Raw genomic sequence first — 18,055 nt, 5'->3', positions numbered from 1 at the left:
CATTGATATTATCATTTTGTATATTTTAATTAAGTTCAATGGGAGTGAGACAAGAAATCAATATATCGGAATCAACATCTGATTTAAGATTATTCGAATATCGAAACATGGCATCAAAGTACTTATGTATGTGCGTATGGGTATACATGCATATTTACAATTTTAATTTGTGAGAGTGCATTCATGGGTTTTTATGACATATATTTGAAGAACAACATAAATTAGTCTAACTGAACCAATAGCAAATAATTGATTTATTGTGAGAATTGTACATTAACAAACTATTTACAGGTTAAAAAGTGAAGACAAAACGGGGAAACGGGGGTAAACTTAATAAGAAAACAATATTTCATAAATATTTCATAATTTCATAAGTCCGTGATTATAACAAATTCTTAAAAATAGAGTTCTTTACAGGAAAAGTTGTATTGTTAAACCAACACAGGATATTGATTGATCTCTTCATTTATTCAAAAATATTTATACATGATGACAAAGCTGTTTTTCACATTGGTCCTGACATACAGAATAACAATGAAATAAGCCAAACATAAAATATATATAATACATGGATATTAAATAATTTGACATTTTATAAAATAACCAGCGATTAGAGACATGGGTGAAAATTTATAGATTTACCCAGAATCCCAAAATGACATTATCCAATGATTGGAAACACAGTTAAGAAAGAAAAAAAAACATTCATAAAAGTGTATACAACAAGCTGAATATTAGTGCAATACAAGTACAGATTGTCGTGTTGAAATGTAAAGTTCGTGATTTAATTTCTTATTGTACAAAATCGAGATTGAAAGCTACATAATTGTTATGCAACCAAGTATTGTCATCAGGATCGAGATTAACGATCCTGAAACTTCATAGGGTGTGTACATTGCAATACATTTAATTTAACATTATTCTTTCTCATGTGAAGGCAATCGATTCCCCCTCCCATCACATAGCATAAAAGGGATAAGAGAGAGAAAGAGATAGAGAGGGGGTGATCGATAGAGAGAGAAACAAAAGGGAAAGAAAGAGAGAGAGAGAGAGAGAGAGAGAGAGAGAGAGAGAGGAAAATTGAATAACTTCGTCATTTGATGGACTTTATTTCTCTTACTTCATACATCGACAACGACTAAAACCTTTGCATAGATTTGGTTTCGAACCCTTGGCCCCTTCTGGTTACGAGACCAGTGCTCTACCACTGAACCAAAGGACGTTTGTTAAATTAATTTCAATTGGCTCTTATATCGAATAATAATAATAATATCAAGATTTTATATAGCGCTTAATACAAATGTCTAGACTGCATTCTTCATTAATTCTTTTCAAGAGTAGATCATAAATAATACCTTTTCATTATTAGAAAAGACCCAAAATAATATTATACAGTTTCTCTATTCAATTCGTTAATCATAGAGAAATCTTTATTACCTCGATTACGATTCAATATACATTATCTTTTTAGAAACATGCAGTGATTATACCTGACCACAGAACTAAAAATATTATCTTAAAGTTATGCTCTGTATTTGTGAGTTTAGGAGGTGCATGCGTGTATGTGATGGGTGTGCGTGTGTTGGGGTCAAATTCTCACGTTAACCCTAACGACGTTCTCTTTATATTCTTGACAAAGAACGAACTACTTCACTTCCACGAATAAAACATCATCTTGGTGCGGTGGGGGGAGGGGGATGAAGTGTGTGCTCTTTTCAATACTTCCTAGTTGAACATTTGACAACTAACAAGTATGTTCAAAGTTTTGACTGAAATTTTATGAGACGAACATAACTATAAATCACGTTGGATTCGCCAACGTATTATATACACTAATCTCGACGCAAAGATTTTTTCTTCTTTAACACACATCTAGTTATAACCACGCGTCACGACACGCTATCTTTTACAAAGTGTAATAAGCTACGTTTTTTAATATGTTACTAAACTGAAATCACATTATTCATTTCCCTGTTAGCTCTCATGCTCTTCTCAAACTTTGCCCAGAAGAGTTCTTGTCCATCTTCATCATCAAACACCCACAGCAAGTAAGGTTTGTTCCGACTCAGCAACAGCCTTACAAGATACGGTAGGTGGTCATCATCGATGTCCTCTAAGAATATGAGGATGATCTTCTCCAACTTGGTGTCATTCATATGCTCCACGGCCATACGGAGTTTGGTCATGAACCAGGTATCCTCCACTGATTGGTTGCTAAGCAACAAGACCGTCTTGTAGCTGTTCTCGATGACGTCATAGATGGCGTTTAAATAGAAAGACCCTGGATGAAGATCACTATCCCCCCAAACGATGTTCTCCAGATGTGGCATCCTCCCCTGCAGGAATGGCTTCATGCAATCGTTTATCCACCACTCATCATCTTCACGGAACATGAGGTTAAGCTGATACTCGTAGTCCTCAGGACCTTGATTTTCAATGATTTCTTGATAACCAAGGATGGCCAACTTTAAGAGAAATCGTTTGTGGTTCAACCACCATCGCTTTTGGTACACGAGGACACTTAGCGACAGAACGGTCACAATTGCCAAAGATACACCTACAATGAGATATATATTGACTCCGCAGTAATCTTTAGGATGGAACGACCAGATAGTCTGATTCTTTAGCGATATGAAGGAAGTACTAGAGCAACGAGTCTCACTTCTCAGATAAATACCCAATAAACAGAACACTAAAAAGTAACCTCTTTTGGGAGTGTATTTTAAGTGATTTTAAAGTATAGTGCCTTTTGAACTAGATTTAAACGTTATCGACACGTGCCTTCATTTAAACAAAAAAGGTACTCCTGTTCACGTTTTCATCTAACCTAAAAACCACCAGTTTATCACGCGACTGGAGTAACGTGATTCCATTTACCTCTGTAAATCAAGTGTTTATGACCAAATAACCACTTGACCAAGCAACGAGTTTTTTGTCCGTTAACCGATGGTGGCGATAAATACGTAATTATTTGGTCTTGTAAGCACCTTTATCGACTGGTTTCACAGGTTATTCAAGGTTGATGGTAATAATCACGTTACTTACACCGGCTAATCGTCTTATTGTTCTGTCCGTGAATCTCTGGTTATATTAAATTAGTAATTCTGAGGTGTCTTACACACCTCTTTAAATGGTTTCAAAGTTACCATAAATTTCTTGGTTATGATCACGTGACTCAAGCTGATTACTAATCTAAGCTGTGAATACGTGAAATGTAGGTGTGGAAATTATTAATTATTAAGTGTTTTAAAACACCTTTTTAAATGGTAGTTAAAGTTGCCATAAGTTCCGCGGTGATGATCTCGTGACTCAAACGGATTAATAATCTAAGCTGGGCATACGTGACTTTTAGGTGTGAAAAATTAGTAATTATTAGGTGTCTTCAACAGCGAATCATTTTTTAAGTTACTCTTATATGTCTATAAATCATTGCACCACCTAGCTCCTAATTACCTGTCTAATTGTTTAACTTTATATACACCAAGCAGAAATCTCAGATCTTCAAATGATAACCTCCGTCTAAATTATCCAATTACACGTGTCCAAGCCGGGGATAGGACTTTCACGGTAGCAGCATCCAAAGGGTGGAATAATCTCCCCATGTCCATCAGACAATCTGCCTCTATCGATATTTTTAAGAAGGCTCTGAAAACTCATCTCTTTACATGAATTCTCCTCTATGTTTAATTATTTAATTTAATCAATTGAATTTAATATTTTATATGGAATATCTAATTGTAGCCTTTAATTACTACATGTAGTAAAGACCAATAATATTATTTGATGTTAGCGCTCTGAGCCTTATGGGAATGGCGCCCTAAATGTTCATTGTATTGTATTGTATTGTATTGTCTTAAAACACCTTTTTAAATGGTTTCAAAGTTACCATAACTTTCCTGGTGATGATCACGTAGTTAAAACTGATTACTAATCTAAGCTGTGAATCCGTGATATTAGGTGTGACAAATTAGTAATTATTAGGTGTCTTAAAACACCTATTTAAATGGTAGTTAAAGTTGCCAGCAGTTCCGCGGTGATGATCTCGTGACTCAAACGGAATATTAATCTAAGCTGGGCATACGTGACTTTTAGGTGTGAAAAATTAGTCATTATTAGGTGTCTTAAGACACCTATTTAAATAGTAGTCAAAGTTGCCATAAGTTCCGCGGTGATGATCTCGTGACTCAAACGGATTATTAATCTAAGCTGGGCATACGTGACTTTTAGGTGTGAAAAATTAGTACTTATTAGGTGTCTTAAAACACCTATTTAAATGGTAGTCAACGTTGCCAGCAGTTCCGCGGTGATGATCTCATGACTCAAACGGATTATTAATATAAGCTGGGTATTCCGTGTTTTCCAGGTGTGAAAATAGTTATTCTTGGGTGTCTTGATGGTTTCACAGTTACCATTTAAGTTCCGTGGTGATAATCCCGTGACTGTTGGCATATTTCGAGTTGAACCAGCTGACACCAATTAATTTGCATATTGAATATGGGGTGCGTGCAGATCTATGTTTTTTAAACAATTTATCTGAATTTACAGCATATTTCTTAATTACTGATGATTTAGTTATATGCAATTCATTTCGAAAATACTACAAATATAAATTATCAGTTATTAGGACATTTCGCTACTTCGTATAAATTACATTTAGTTAAACATGAATAAGGGAAACATTAACTATGAACTAAAGTAATTTCAATAAAGTACAAGTATACGAAAAACTTTCGATTAATTCAATTGTGTAAGTCTACTTATTACCAATGCCTTTACATTGGAAATACAGACGCACCGGTATTGAAGTATTGTTGCTGTTCAACTGGTTTGAAGTTTTACCAAATGGTTCTTGGCTCAGCTAGACCAGTTGAATTATAACTGGCCTTGATCAACAGGATCATTTAGCCGATTTCAATTTCCAGGGTTACCGGTTGGCATTAACTGGTTCATCAACTGGACCAGTTGCAACAAGCTTTCTCTTCTGGGATGTTTGCAACCCCCCCCCCCCCCACCCCCTCTAATCCCAAACTGCTTCCGGCGCGCCTGGACGTAATTATGGAAGATCCAAGACATGATGTTCAGAAACGGGATGAAAACGTCATTATTTTGGTTCATTTATTGTGTAACATTTGCGTAATTATTGGGTTGAACGCGGGTTACAGTAACATACTTCCTCTTCGACGTAAATTTCACGTGAATGAAGAACACGATTCATCTCAAGTCAGCCTCGTAATATTCACGTGAATTTCACGCAGATATTTTGACTAAAACTATCACTAACGCTTCACGTGTTTCTTTGACGCGATAATTTCGTTTATGAAGATGTAATTTCATAACCAAACAAACACGGGAGTATTAGGTTTACAAACCATGGTCTCCAAGGTAGGGATAATCACGTTATTATAATGGTGATATTGCAGTGACAATTGCGTGATTTAGTGTACGTGTGTTTTAAGTTACCTAGTGCAATAAACGTATTAACACATTTACGTAAATGTCAGGTGTTTGAAGAACGTAACTCTCCTCAAGTCGAAACCTTGATATTGACGTGATTTTCACGTGATTTTGTTTATTGGGATTGTATTCACCTTGTCCAGCCATTCCCTGAACCACGCAAGTTGGCAGGTACATGTGAAGGGATTGTTCGCAATGTTTAATACCTGTAGACTTGTTGGTATTAATGTGAAAGGATCTATCGTGGAGATTTGATTACCATGGAGGGATAGATACTGGAGACTGGAAGTTCCAGAAAATAATTGCTTCTCGATAACTGTAATAGAGTTAAATTTTAGAATTAGAGTACGTAAATTCTGTAAATCTTGAAAAGCTTTCTCGGGAATGATTCTAATAAAGTTTGCGGCCAACGAGAGATATGTTAGTGACGTGAGATTCCTAAATATCCTCGAGTCAATTTGCTGTATGCGACAGTCAAACAGATCTAGCTCAAGAAGATTCCAAAGTGTGGTAAATGCGTTAGGAACATGGTGGAAATCATCGAATAAGTTCTTTTGCAGTTTTAGGGTGTGCAACGAAACCAGTCCTGAAAACAGTGATCTATTGCTTTCAAATTGGACTAGATCTTCTATTGGCTGGAGCTACTGGAACCTAGTGACGTAGAACCAGAGTTTCAGGAGATTGTGGAAGGAGCAGATAGCATGAACCTCAATGATTATAACGATTGCAGGGAGTGGTTTACAAAATGGCGACCTCGTGAACCAATGATAATTGGATCTACAAAGCACTGTTCCTTATGATACAGTGTATAATAACAGCTACATAATGTAGTGATGTGCTAATAAGCCCCCCCCCCCCCCCCCCCCCCCCCTTGAAAAAATCCTGCGTACGCGCCTGGCCTGCCATATGATAGTTCAAGTCCGGCTTAAGTCAATCTCAGTCTTTGTGAAATCTCCCCCTAGCATTTTGATATCTAAAAATCAGTATAAATGATCTATAATTACGGGGACAAATTAATAAAATTGGTTTGATAAAATGAGTAAAACGTGACATAAAATTGAGAAAATAAATATAGTAGCAGTGGGTGGCTCATAATCAGATTTAAGCAAAAGTGAAATGTGTCGTGTGAACCAGTATATCATTTTATAGACATTTGTATTGTTTTGTGAGTTTTATGACGAATTAGAAAGTTCCATGTTCTTTTGTTTTGGGTTTGCAGTTATTTATAATACAATGACATGGTATCAGAAATTAAAACTATTATTTTGCAAAGCTAGCTTTCACTTGTACATTATTCTCTTATACACTGCTGCGAATGTTGAATCACTGAAATAAAAATCTGTTTATTGGATCTGTATTTTTTAATATGACTCTTGAGTATCACAATATGACTGTCTTTTCTAATGAACTTCTATGTTGCTCCATACTTATTTGCCCACCTTTACCACCCCGCTCCCATCCCCCTTCTATCCCCCTTCTCTATTCCTCTCTCTCTCTAAATCTATTTTAAATAATGTGAGCATGTTTGTAGTAACGCGATCGCAAATATTTTCAAAAAAATCAACTCAACTGCTATTTCAATACTCTTTTGTATATCCCATTAAAACAATTATGTTCGAAATATTTAATATTTCACTGTAATGTTCACATATTCAATAAATGATGAACAAGGCTTTTGGAGTTGCTTTAGGTTGGTTTCAATTTGATTTGAATGCCAATTATCAATTACTGGGACATTCAATAGGACTCCCCCCCCCCCCGCACAAACACAAACAGAGGTAGCTAAATACAGTGTATTCATTATACGGTAATCGTTTACTATTTGAAATGCATGGTGATTTTCAATGGTTAGGAAACCTTAACTGATCTTATTAAGATTGATTAATATTGTCCATAAAGACCTCCTCATATCATATCATACTACAGATACAAACAAATTATTGTGCACTACCATCTCTGATCTTTGACCCCCTTTGCGATTACAAGATGGGTTCATCAACCTGGTTATCCGATAATTATTGACTCGTCAATGTCGTCATACTTAAACGCGATAATAAGTTATCTTTGATCTTATACCGTAGCACACAATCGTATAACGGTTCTCAAGACAGACATTCATTTGTTTGTTTGTTCGATCGATTGTTTCAGACGGCAGAGAGCTCTGAACAATTCCGAGTTTTTAATTGATCGAGAGAACTGTTTAATTACAAGCAAGACGCATTTAAATTTAAGCTATGGCTATCATAGCTGATGTCTGAAGCGGAACAAAATCGTTGCCTTCCCGGGAAACCACGGTCCCAGGATCAGTCCTATTTATAGAAGTTATCACATTAAGAATAAATCCATCATTGCTCTGAATCAATGAGGCAGTGAGTCTGTGGAATCAAGAAAGACACACATCAGAAAGAGCCGGAGAGTCTACAGATTCAGTGAGATTATGAAGCTGAAACTGGAACTTGATATCACATACATTATTGGCTCGCTAAAGTGAGAATATCCGTTTTAGATATGAGCGGCTTCCTGGAAGACCTCACTGAAAGCCACAAGGAAAAATTGAAAAAGGTATAGTTTGTTTTCTTCTTTTAATCATAAATTTCTTGCATTTGTATTTGTATCATGAAGCCTATGATAAATATATTACTGAATGCATACACAACATAGTTTTTATTCTAATCCACTGATATGCTCTTGTTTCGCAGTGAATGGGTTCAATTGGGTTCATTCTATCTAAATATTAGCAGGTGAAACATTATGCTTTCTTAATTTGTTGTAACATCGAGTAAAAATGGTAATAGTGAACATTTATAATGCACCATGTCTGTGAAAATTGACTCTCCTGGCGCAGTTGTGAAAAATTGTATGATTGTGGAAATCCGTCTATCAAGTAATTAAAAAAAGAAAGCAAAATACACATAATTTAAGTCTTTATCGAGGTGACATTTCGATATTACTATTTTAATTTACGCCTATGCTTTCTTTTGCAAATGATTTGGCTTAATTTGGCTTGCTCTATTGCCTCATTTGGTATCACGTCGAATAACAATCTCTACTGAAATGCCATTTAATGATTGTTATGCTGATTGAGACTAGTGGCAAGTGGAATGGCTAAATACTGTTTATATTTGCTGTGAATAACTGAATGTTATCATTATTGGAAACCTGTGTGTATTAATAACATTTTTGATGTTGAACTCCAGTTGTTTCACTGGTATGCTCTTCAATGCTAAGTTAAACCTAACCCTAACCCTAACCCTATGGGACTGTCTAAAATTGTGCAGGTAAATCGTGTGATCGCTCGAGTTAGTGCCACGTCGAGTAACTATTTCTATTCGAGTGCCATTTGACAATTATTTCAAATACTAAAGTGCCTTTCTTTTGCAAATCGTTAAGTTTTATTGGGCTTGCACTATTTAGTTAGTTGCAGGTGAATCATGTTTGCCTTATTAAACACTGGCCGTAAAGTGACTCTCACACTCTGCCGTGTAGGCCTACCGTGTGCCACCGTGCGCGAAAATGTCTGCGGACGGTGGAGAACGGAGAGGGCACACGGTGGTTCGTTATCAAAGCGGGCAACACGTTAATAGGGCGTTGGCGCTTATTTACACCCGATGTTCAAAACTTTGGCCGGCTGGCACCGGCCGCAAGTAAGCGGCAAGAGGACGGTGTTGAACGGTATGAGGACGGTATGAATACGTTATGAAAACGGTCACACTGTATGAACACGTTCACAACACGCTCATAACCCGTTACAGAACGGTGATGAACGGGCAAAAAAAAAATCACCGTCTGCAACGGGTTGTAAGCGGGTTGTGAACGTGTCATGAACGTGTTGATACCGTGCCACCGTCTTCATAACGTATTCATACCGTCCTCATTACAGTGTTCATACCGGACTGCCAACGGGTGTTTCCAAAGCGGTACCGCCTGATTCTGACTATTGGGTATATATAGAGGGGTTTCGTCAGATGAGCTTTACTTTTTCTTGTCATGACGTCAGCAGTCCGGGGACTCGCTCACAGGACGCTCCGAGCGGTGAGGGGACGCTAAGTGACTGGTAGGTGGCTGCTACAAACCCGGTGCACACGTTCGAGACCCGGTATGGGCCTGGTATGGAAACGGCCAGAAGATGGCAACGAAACGGTGAAAAGATTAATTTTATGATTTTTTTTTGCGGCCGGGGACAAGTTTGCTCAAAACCCAACGTTCTGGACTCTGTTGTTATTTAACAGCCCGGCAGGTGGACGGTAGGCCTACACGGCAGAGTGTGAGAGCTCCATTAGCGCGGAGTTAAAATTTGGGCGGCGCCTGCTCACTTTTCACTCGCCGCCCCAAATACGCTCGGTGCCTGGGCGGTCGCCGCCCGGGCACCGACCTAATTGCTGGGCGATGCCTAAATTCCAGCAGCGACCAAGCAGGTTACTGATCGGTCGGTCGCTGCTCAGATTTGTGACCATAGCTTTAGGTAAACGACTGTTACTTACTCTTAACTGGATTACAGTTATTCTAATGCAATGTGAAACTAAAGGCCTACCAAATATTTCTATGAATCTCATACCCCCTCTATCTCCCCCCCCCCCTCTCTCTCTCTCTCTCTCTCTATCTCTCAAATCTAAAATAAATATGAATAATTGTTTTGATATCAAACCCGGACTTAGTAGGATTATCATGAATCAAACGAAAATCTATCATGGACAGACAGCGTAAAATCTGTACATTATGGGGGTATGTCATTCTGTGATGTTTGAGTCTTACATTGTTGTGTTATTATTTTTAATAAATCTTCTTCATTTACAATGTTTGATATTTCTGTTTTGGTATTTTCAATGATTTTATCGTTCATGTAGTTATTTTAGATGAAAAGCGTTATTCATTTGTGTTTTTTAATGTTGAATGTGCGATCTCTTATTATATTTCTTTGCTATAGAGGTTTTGCAGGTTAGTGTATTTTCCCTCTTTGTTTATATATTTATACAACTTATATAAAATATCCCAAAATTTTGATCTTTTTGACCTGTTAAGTAATAATGTTTTGTGTTTTATTATTTGTTCTCTAAGGTTGAATAATTTAATCAATTCTTATACCATCACTTTTAATGTTCTTTTATTTGAACCACATGTACATGTATTAGTATATCAGTATTTTTCAATGTTTTCGATTCGTCAATTTGTTTTAATGTATGACACGGCCCCAACGAAATCCAGTCTTGTCACTTTGCGGACTTTAACCGTGTATGAATAGATCAAGATCAAGAGAAGGATAGCTCTCGCTAAATCTGCATTTTCAAAGTTAGGCAAAATTCTGATAAATCGCACTATGCGTATGAGGACCAGAATAAGGGTACTGAATTGTTACATTGACCCAGTACTTATGTATGGTAGTGAAAAATGGACTTAAGCCTCTGATACTAAAAAGCGTTTGGAAAGTTGCGAAATGGGTTTTTTAAGAAGAATGATGAAAATTTCTTGGACTGACAAAGTTAGTAATGAGGAAGTTCTTAGACGAGCTGGAGTGCAAAGGAAAATGATACGTGAGATGTTGATTAGGCAGTTGAAGTTCATGAATCACATTACACGTAAATAAAGGGAGAATTGTGGGAAGAATGAGGAGTATAGGGGGAGGAGGAGGGCACTTTCGATGGACAGTCAGCAGTTGGAAGAAAGAGAAGTATTAAGAACTGGGAGTGGTGCTAACAGAGAAGGCTAGGAACCGAGGATAGTGGATCAGCATGATCTCCAAAGTCAATCGATATGGCACTTAGAGAGAGAGAGAGAGAGAGAGAGAGAATAGATAAATTCAATCTAATTCAATTCAATTAAACCAACATACCAACAGACAAAACAAGGCAATATAAATTTGGAGTATGTTAGATAGAATTGTGAAATACTCAAGAAAACCTAGGCAAAAAGTAAAACAGAACATATCGCATTACACGCGATACAAATTAGTACAGTAACATCGCTTAAGACAGGATATTGAACGGCGAAAGTAATTGAACATATCGATACTTGAAAATTGCCAAGATAAAATCAAGAATAATAGCCACAGGCCGTAAAGTAATCGTTTCTTGAAATAATAAGATACCTAAGCATGAAATCAATTTGATTGAATCATCGAGAGCTGAATAGAACAGTTCTGTGTTTGTTCTATATTAAGCATCGTCACTTTCTTATCTTATTTTTGTTCACTGATCACATGTCTTAACCGACGCTTTATTTCATGTTGCATCTCACGGTGTTTCACAATCTTGACTCTTGTCTCATTCGAACCTAAAACATCTTTGACTCAGCACACGTTACTTTGTGAGGATTGATTCCTGAAATAATACACACCCAGACGGTGGAATAGGAGCAACGTTGATTAGGGTCATCGAGAAAAGCGAATTAAACGATATTTGACGTGCTGAAGAAGCTTAAGAAAGGTCGGTTTGATTAGAACAATCTTGAACCAAGTCCGCTGATGAAGGACCTAATGTTAAGCAAGTCTACAAATGGACGAAAAGAACACCGAGGGACAGTCAAGAGCACAGTTGTAGGAACTACTGAATATTCATACCTGCGGATATCTCTCTGATGCAGTCCAGGACTTGGCCTATCGACCTTCTTGGGAAGCAAAGAAATACCATCCAGTCAACTCTTGGATCAGCTTCATTGGCCAAAGGTTGAAATGGTGCTTAAATAACTCCTCAATAATACATCAAGTGGTGGTATTCTAGGTATGTGATGCAAATATACTTTCTTAGCAGTCAACTAAAACAAACAAGCACATTTTGAGAAGGCATCAAACACGGTTTCTACAGCACCCTCAAAGACTTCATCCTTCTACCTTGGTTTATTTCTCTATACGATAGACCTGGGCTTCGTTTTAAGAACAAGAAGGCTGACTCGTCGTAATTATTTTTAGGGACCGAGTACTACTTCGATTTTCCTTCAATTTTCTCGCATCAATTCAGTATCAGCGACCTGTTGTTTGGAACTCATGATGGCTGTGTACGCTCATGCAATAAGCTTCGTAGTACTGTGTGGATTCACGTTGCTATATGGGGTGGAGATGGATCACATCAACATAACTCTCAATCATACGTGCTCGGAAAACTCGAGGTACCATAGCGCCAATTGCTCATATCGCGGTCTGACATCGGTTCCCCGGAATCTTTCACATGACTTGCGTTCCCTCAACGTTTCTAATAATAACATCTCTATGCTCCTCGACAAATCGTTCGTGAACTATACACAGCTAAAAACTTTGGACGCTAGTTATAACTCCATCTACCTTATTGAGAATGAAACATTTCATGCTCTCCTGCTACTTAAGGTATTACGGCTCCATCGCAACAGTATCAGTGTCCTACCCATTTCCCTCCTGAAGAAGAATTGTCATCTATCCGTGCTGATCCTACATCATAATAGACTCAAGGGAATTCCTCGCATCTTTGGAAACAATCTGCAAATTACTCAGTTTGCAAAAGATGGGGAAGACGCATGCGGATGTAAGAATTTGTCACTTTTTGATTTGTCTTTTAATACAATCAGTTCACTTCAGCAAGGAGATTTTGTAGCTATACGGAACTGCTTCTTCGATAAATTCAACTTGGATCATAACCATATAACGAGTCTCCCTCGTGCCGTTTTCACGGATTTACCAGCAGTACATTTATTCATCAATAATATATCACTGGCTAAATTCCACGCCGGGTCCTTTCTGGGTAACAAAGCAATAGTAAAGGTGACATTGACCTGGTCGGGCATAAGATCTATTGTACCCATGAATACATCGGAAATACCAAGAGATCTTTTTCCTGGTATAACAAAACTTTATCTATCACGCAACGAATTGATAACTATTCCAAAGTATGCCCTGGATGGTTTTGAAAAACTCCAGGTACTAGACATTGGAAGAAATCAATTATCAAGTCTTTATAACGGTTCATTTTGTGGATTGAAGTCGCTGATTGATTTGAATCTATCTGTCAACAAAATTACGTCGCTTCCACGAGGATCTTTTGCTTGCGCCGAAAAACTTGAGAGCATTAATTTATCACTTAACGACATCGCTGTATTAGATCCTCAATGGTTCGACGGAAACCACTGTCTCAGCACTTTGAGATTATATCAAAGCAACATTCATGAAATCAAAACTGTACCATGGAACGCAACAAATCTTCAAACTCTTAACTTAGCCAATAACAACCTTATCTCCGTTAACAGAAATACATTCGTTGGTTTAAGAAATCTAAAATTCCTTGACCTTAGCAGGAATCATAATCCTCTCGATATATCCGTTGATGCTTTTGAAGAAACCAGTTCTTTAGAAAAGATCATAATGAAAGATTTAGTCAAATTCACCATGACAGGTTCTTTCAGAAACATGCATCAACTAGTATTCCTCGATATGTCCTATCTTTCTAGTCGCTTAGAAATTACTTCCCATGACCAATTTAGTCATACGTCGGCGTTGAGGATTCTAAACTTATCCAGAACTAAAATCAAAGCCGAAGATCTAGTCCAACTTCAAAGCAATAGACCATTGTTTTCAGGATTGGTCTCGTTGCGCACCCTAAAACTGCCACTTAACTTATTTGATGATTTCCACCACGTTCCTAACGCATTTACCACACTTTGGAATCTTCATGAGCTAGATCTGACTGACTGTCAAATTACACAAATTGACTCGGGGATATTTAGGAATCTCACGTCACTAACAGATCTCTTGTTGGCCAAAAACTTGATTAAAATCATTCCCGCAAAAGCTTTTCAGGATCTACAGAAGTTACGTAACCTGAATCTAGCATCTAACTATATTACAGTTATCGAAAAGCAATTATTTTCCAGAACATCCAGTCTCCAGTATCTATATCTCCAGAATAATCAAATCTCCACGATAGATTCTTTCACACTATTACCAACAAGTCTAAAGGTGTTAATCATTGCGAACAATCCATTCACATGTACCTGCCAACTTGCGTGGTTCAGGGAATGGCTGGACAAGGTGAATACAACAATCTATCAGAGAAATGAGACTCGTTGCTCTAGTACTTCCTTCAAATCGCTAAATAATCAGACTATATGGTCGTTCCATCCTGAAGATTACTGCGGAGTCAATATCTATCTTATTGTAGGTGTATCTTTGGCAATTGTGACCGTTCTGTCGCTAAGTGTCCTCGTGTACCAAAAGCGATGGTGGTTGAACCACAAACGATTTCTCTTAAAGTTGGCCATCGTTGGTTATCAAGAAATCATTGAAAATCAAGGTCCTGAGGACTACGAGTATCAGCTTAACCTCATGTTCCGTGAAGATGATGAGTGGTGGATTAACGATTGCATGAAGCCATTCCTGCAGGGGAGGATGCCACACCTGGAGCATATCGTTTTTGGGGATAGTGGTCTTCATCCAGGGTCTTTCTATTTAAACGCCATCTATGACGTCATCGAGAACAGCTACAAGACGGTCTTGTTGCTTAGCAACCAGTCAGTGGAGGATACCTGGTTCATGACCAAACTCCGTATGGCCGTGGAGCATATGAATGACACCAAGTTGGAGAAGATCATCCTCATATTTCTAGAGGACATCGATGATGACCACCTACCGTATCTTGTACGGCTGTTGCTGAGTCGGAACAAACCTTACTTGCTGTGGGTGGATGATGATGAAGATGCACAAGAATTCTTCTGGGCAAAGTTTGAGAAGAGCATGAGGGCTAACAGGGAAATGAATAATGTAATTCCAGTTTAGTAACATATTAAAAAACGTAGCGTATTACACTTTGTAAAAGATAGCGTGTCGTGACGCGTGGTTATAACTAGACGTGCGTTCAAGAAAAAAAATCTTCGAGTCGAGATTAGTGTATAATTATAATATGTTGGCGAATCCAACGTGACATGCGTCTTTATAGTTATGTTTGTCTCATACAATTTCAGTCAAAACTTTGAACATACTTGTAAGTTGTCAAGTGTTCAACTAGGAAGTATTGAAAAGAGCATACACTTCAACCCCCCCCCCCCCGCACCAAGATGATGATTTATTTGTGGAAGTGAAGTAGTTCGTTCTTTGTCAAGAATATAAAGAGAACATCGTTAGGGTTAAAATGAGAATTTGACTCCAACACACGCATACACATCACATACACGCATGCACCTCCCAAACTCACACATACAGAGCATAACTTTGAAATAATATTTTCAGTTCTGTGGTCAGGTATAATCACTGCATGCTTCTAAAAAGATACTGTATATTGATTCGTAATCGAGGTAATAAAGATTTCTCTATGATTAACGAATTGAATAGAGAAACTGTATAATATCATTTTGGATCTTTTCTGATAATGAAAAGGTATTATTTATGATCTACTCTTGAAAAGAATAAATGAAGAATGCAGTCTAGACATTTGTATTAAGCGCTATATAAAAGCTTATTATTATTATTGTTATTATTATTCGATATAAGAGCCAATTGAAATTTATTTAACAAACGTTCTTTTGCTCAGTGGTAGAGCACTGGTCTCGTAACCAGAAGGGGGCCAAAGGTTCGAAACCAAATCGATGCAAAGGTTTTACTCGTTGTCGATGTATGAAGTAAGAGAAATAAAGGCCATCAAATGACGAAGTTATTCTATTTTTCTATCTCTCTCTCACACACAGACACACACACACACACAAACACTTCTCTATTGATCACCCCCTCTCTCTTATCCCTTTATGTTATGTGACGGGAGGGGGCAAATCGATTGCCTTCACATGAGAAAGAATAATGTTAGATGAAATGTATTGCAATGTACACACCCTGTGAAGCTTCAGGATCGTCAGTCTCGATCCTGATGACAATACTTGGTTGCATAACAATTATGTAGCTTTCAATCTCCATTTTGTACAATAAGAAATTAAATCATGAACTTTACATTTCAACACGACAATCTGTACTTGTATTGCACTAATATGCATCTTGTTGTATACAATTTTATACATTTTTGTTTTCTTTCTTTAATAACTGTGTTTCCAATCTTTGGATAATGTCATTTTGGGATTCTGGGTAAATCTATAAATTTTCACCCATGTCTCTAATCCCTGGTTATTTTATAAAATGTAAAATTATTTAATATCCATGTATTATATATATTTTATGTTTGGCTTATTTCATTGTTATTCTGTATGTCAGGACCAACGTGAAAAACAGCTTTGTCATCATGTATAAATATGTTTGAATAAATGAATAGATCAATCAATTATCCGTGTTGGTTTAACAGTACAACTTTTCCTGTAAAGAACTCTATTTTTGAGAAATTTTGTATAATCACGGACTTATGAAATATTTATGAAATATTGTTTTCTCATTAAGTTTACCCCCGGTTCCCCGTTTTGTCTTCACTTTTTAACCTGTAAATAGTTTATTAATGTACAATTCTCACAATAAATCAATTATTTGCTATTGGTTCAGTTAGAGTAATTTATGCTGTTCTTCAAAAATATGTCATAAAAACCCACAAAACCCACAAAACAAATTTATAAATATGCATGTATACCCATACGCACATACATAAGTACTGTGATGCAATATTTCGATATTCGAATAATCTTAAATCAGATGTTGATCCCGATATATTGATTTCTTGTCTCACTCCCATTGAACGTAATTAAAATATACAAAATGATAATATCAACGTTATTTTTTTACATTTTAATGCCCGGAGTCTCTCTAGTAACTTTGAAAATATTCACATTTGGGGGAATACACTTTCACCAAAATTCTCTGTTATTGCTATATCAGAAACTTCGATTTTTGATACCCAAATTGTTCCTTTTTGTTTTAATAGATGGTTACATGTTTATACATTCAGGAAGAGGAGGTGGTGTTGCATTATTTGTACTGTTCGCACAGAAATATTCGATTCGTAAAATGATTATGTGAATATTTATGTATAGATCTTATGTTTGGATTGAACTTTAATTATACAAGGTGTTTTTTTTTACAGAAAACCTAACTCTGTTATTTTGATTTTTTTTACAGTGTTATAATGATGCACTTGGTACTTTATCGCATGAAAATGTTGTTATAGCCGATGATTTGAATAAAGATCTTCTTAAATTCAATAATGCTCAAGTGATTATTTCTGACGCTTGTAAATTTGTAAATATGAAACCCCCGTTTGTGCTTCAAAATTTAAATACAATCCGAACTCGAATTACAGGTAATAGTGATAATATGTTTACTATTAAGTGGAACCATATGTACTGACAAGACAGATCTATTAACTATATTATCGTTATTTGAGTTAGTTAAATACTTTAACAATAATAACCTTATAATCTCATGTTCGTAAAATCACCAATAATCTGACAATGCATTGAGAAGGGGGTTAAATAATATAGATTGGTCATGTTTGTGTATGTATTACGATGCAAAACAAATGTATAATGTTTTTTTTAATTCTCTTGTTAATAATAATAATAATAATATGGATATTTATATAGCGCCGGTATCCGCCAGGCTCTGACGCTCATGGCGCTGTACATACATGTATTACTATCACAAAAATATAACATTCTTAACTAAAATAAAGTAAACTAAAACAACACAAATTATTACGCTACATTGACATGATTAAATAGC

At 36.7% G+C, this 18,055-nt stretch overlaps 1 protein-coding gene across 1 annotated transcript; it reads left to right on the top strand.

Annotated features, from left to right (window-relative positions):
* The first annotated feature begins 12,920 nt into the window (after window positions 1-12,920).
* Window positions 12,921-15,250, top strand: LOC105443867 (slit homolog 1 protein-like). The gene is made up of 3 exons (XM_030991005.1): window positions 12,921-12,941; window positions 13,304-13,434; window positions 13,549-15,250. Exons 1-3 carry the CDS (start codon window positions 12,921-12,923, stop codon window positions 15,182-15,184), a joined length of 1,788 nt encoding a protein of 595 aa, XP_030846865.1. The 3' UTR covers window positions 15,185-15,250.
* Window positions 15,251-18,055: the final 2,805 nt, after the last annotated feature.

This window comes from Strongylocentrotus purpuratus, unplaced genomic scaffold (assembly GCF_000002235.5).
Source record: "Strongylocentrotus purpuratus isolate Spur 01 unplaced genomic scaffold, Spur_5.0 spur5_scaffold_2, whole genome shotgun sequence".
Taxonomy (NCBI): domain Eukaryota; kingdom Metazoa; phylum Echinodermata; class Echinoidea; order Camarodonta; family Strongylocentrotidae; genus Strongylocentrotus; species Strongylocentrotus purpuratus.
Note: the sequence above shows the minus strand (reverse complement) of the source record. Positions and strands in the feature narration are given on the sequence as shown.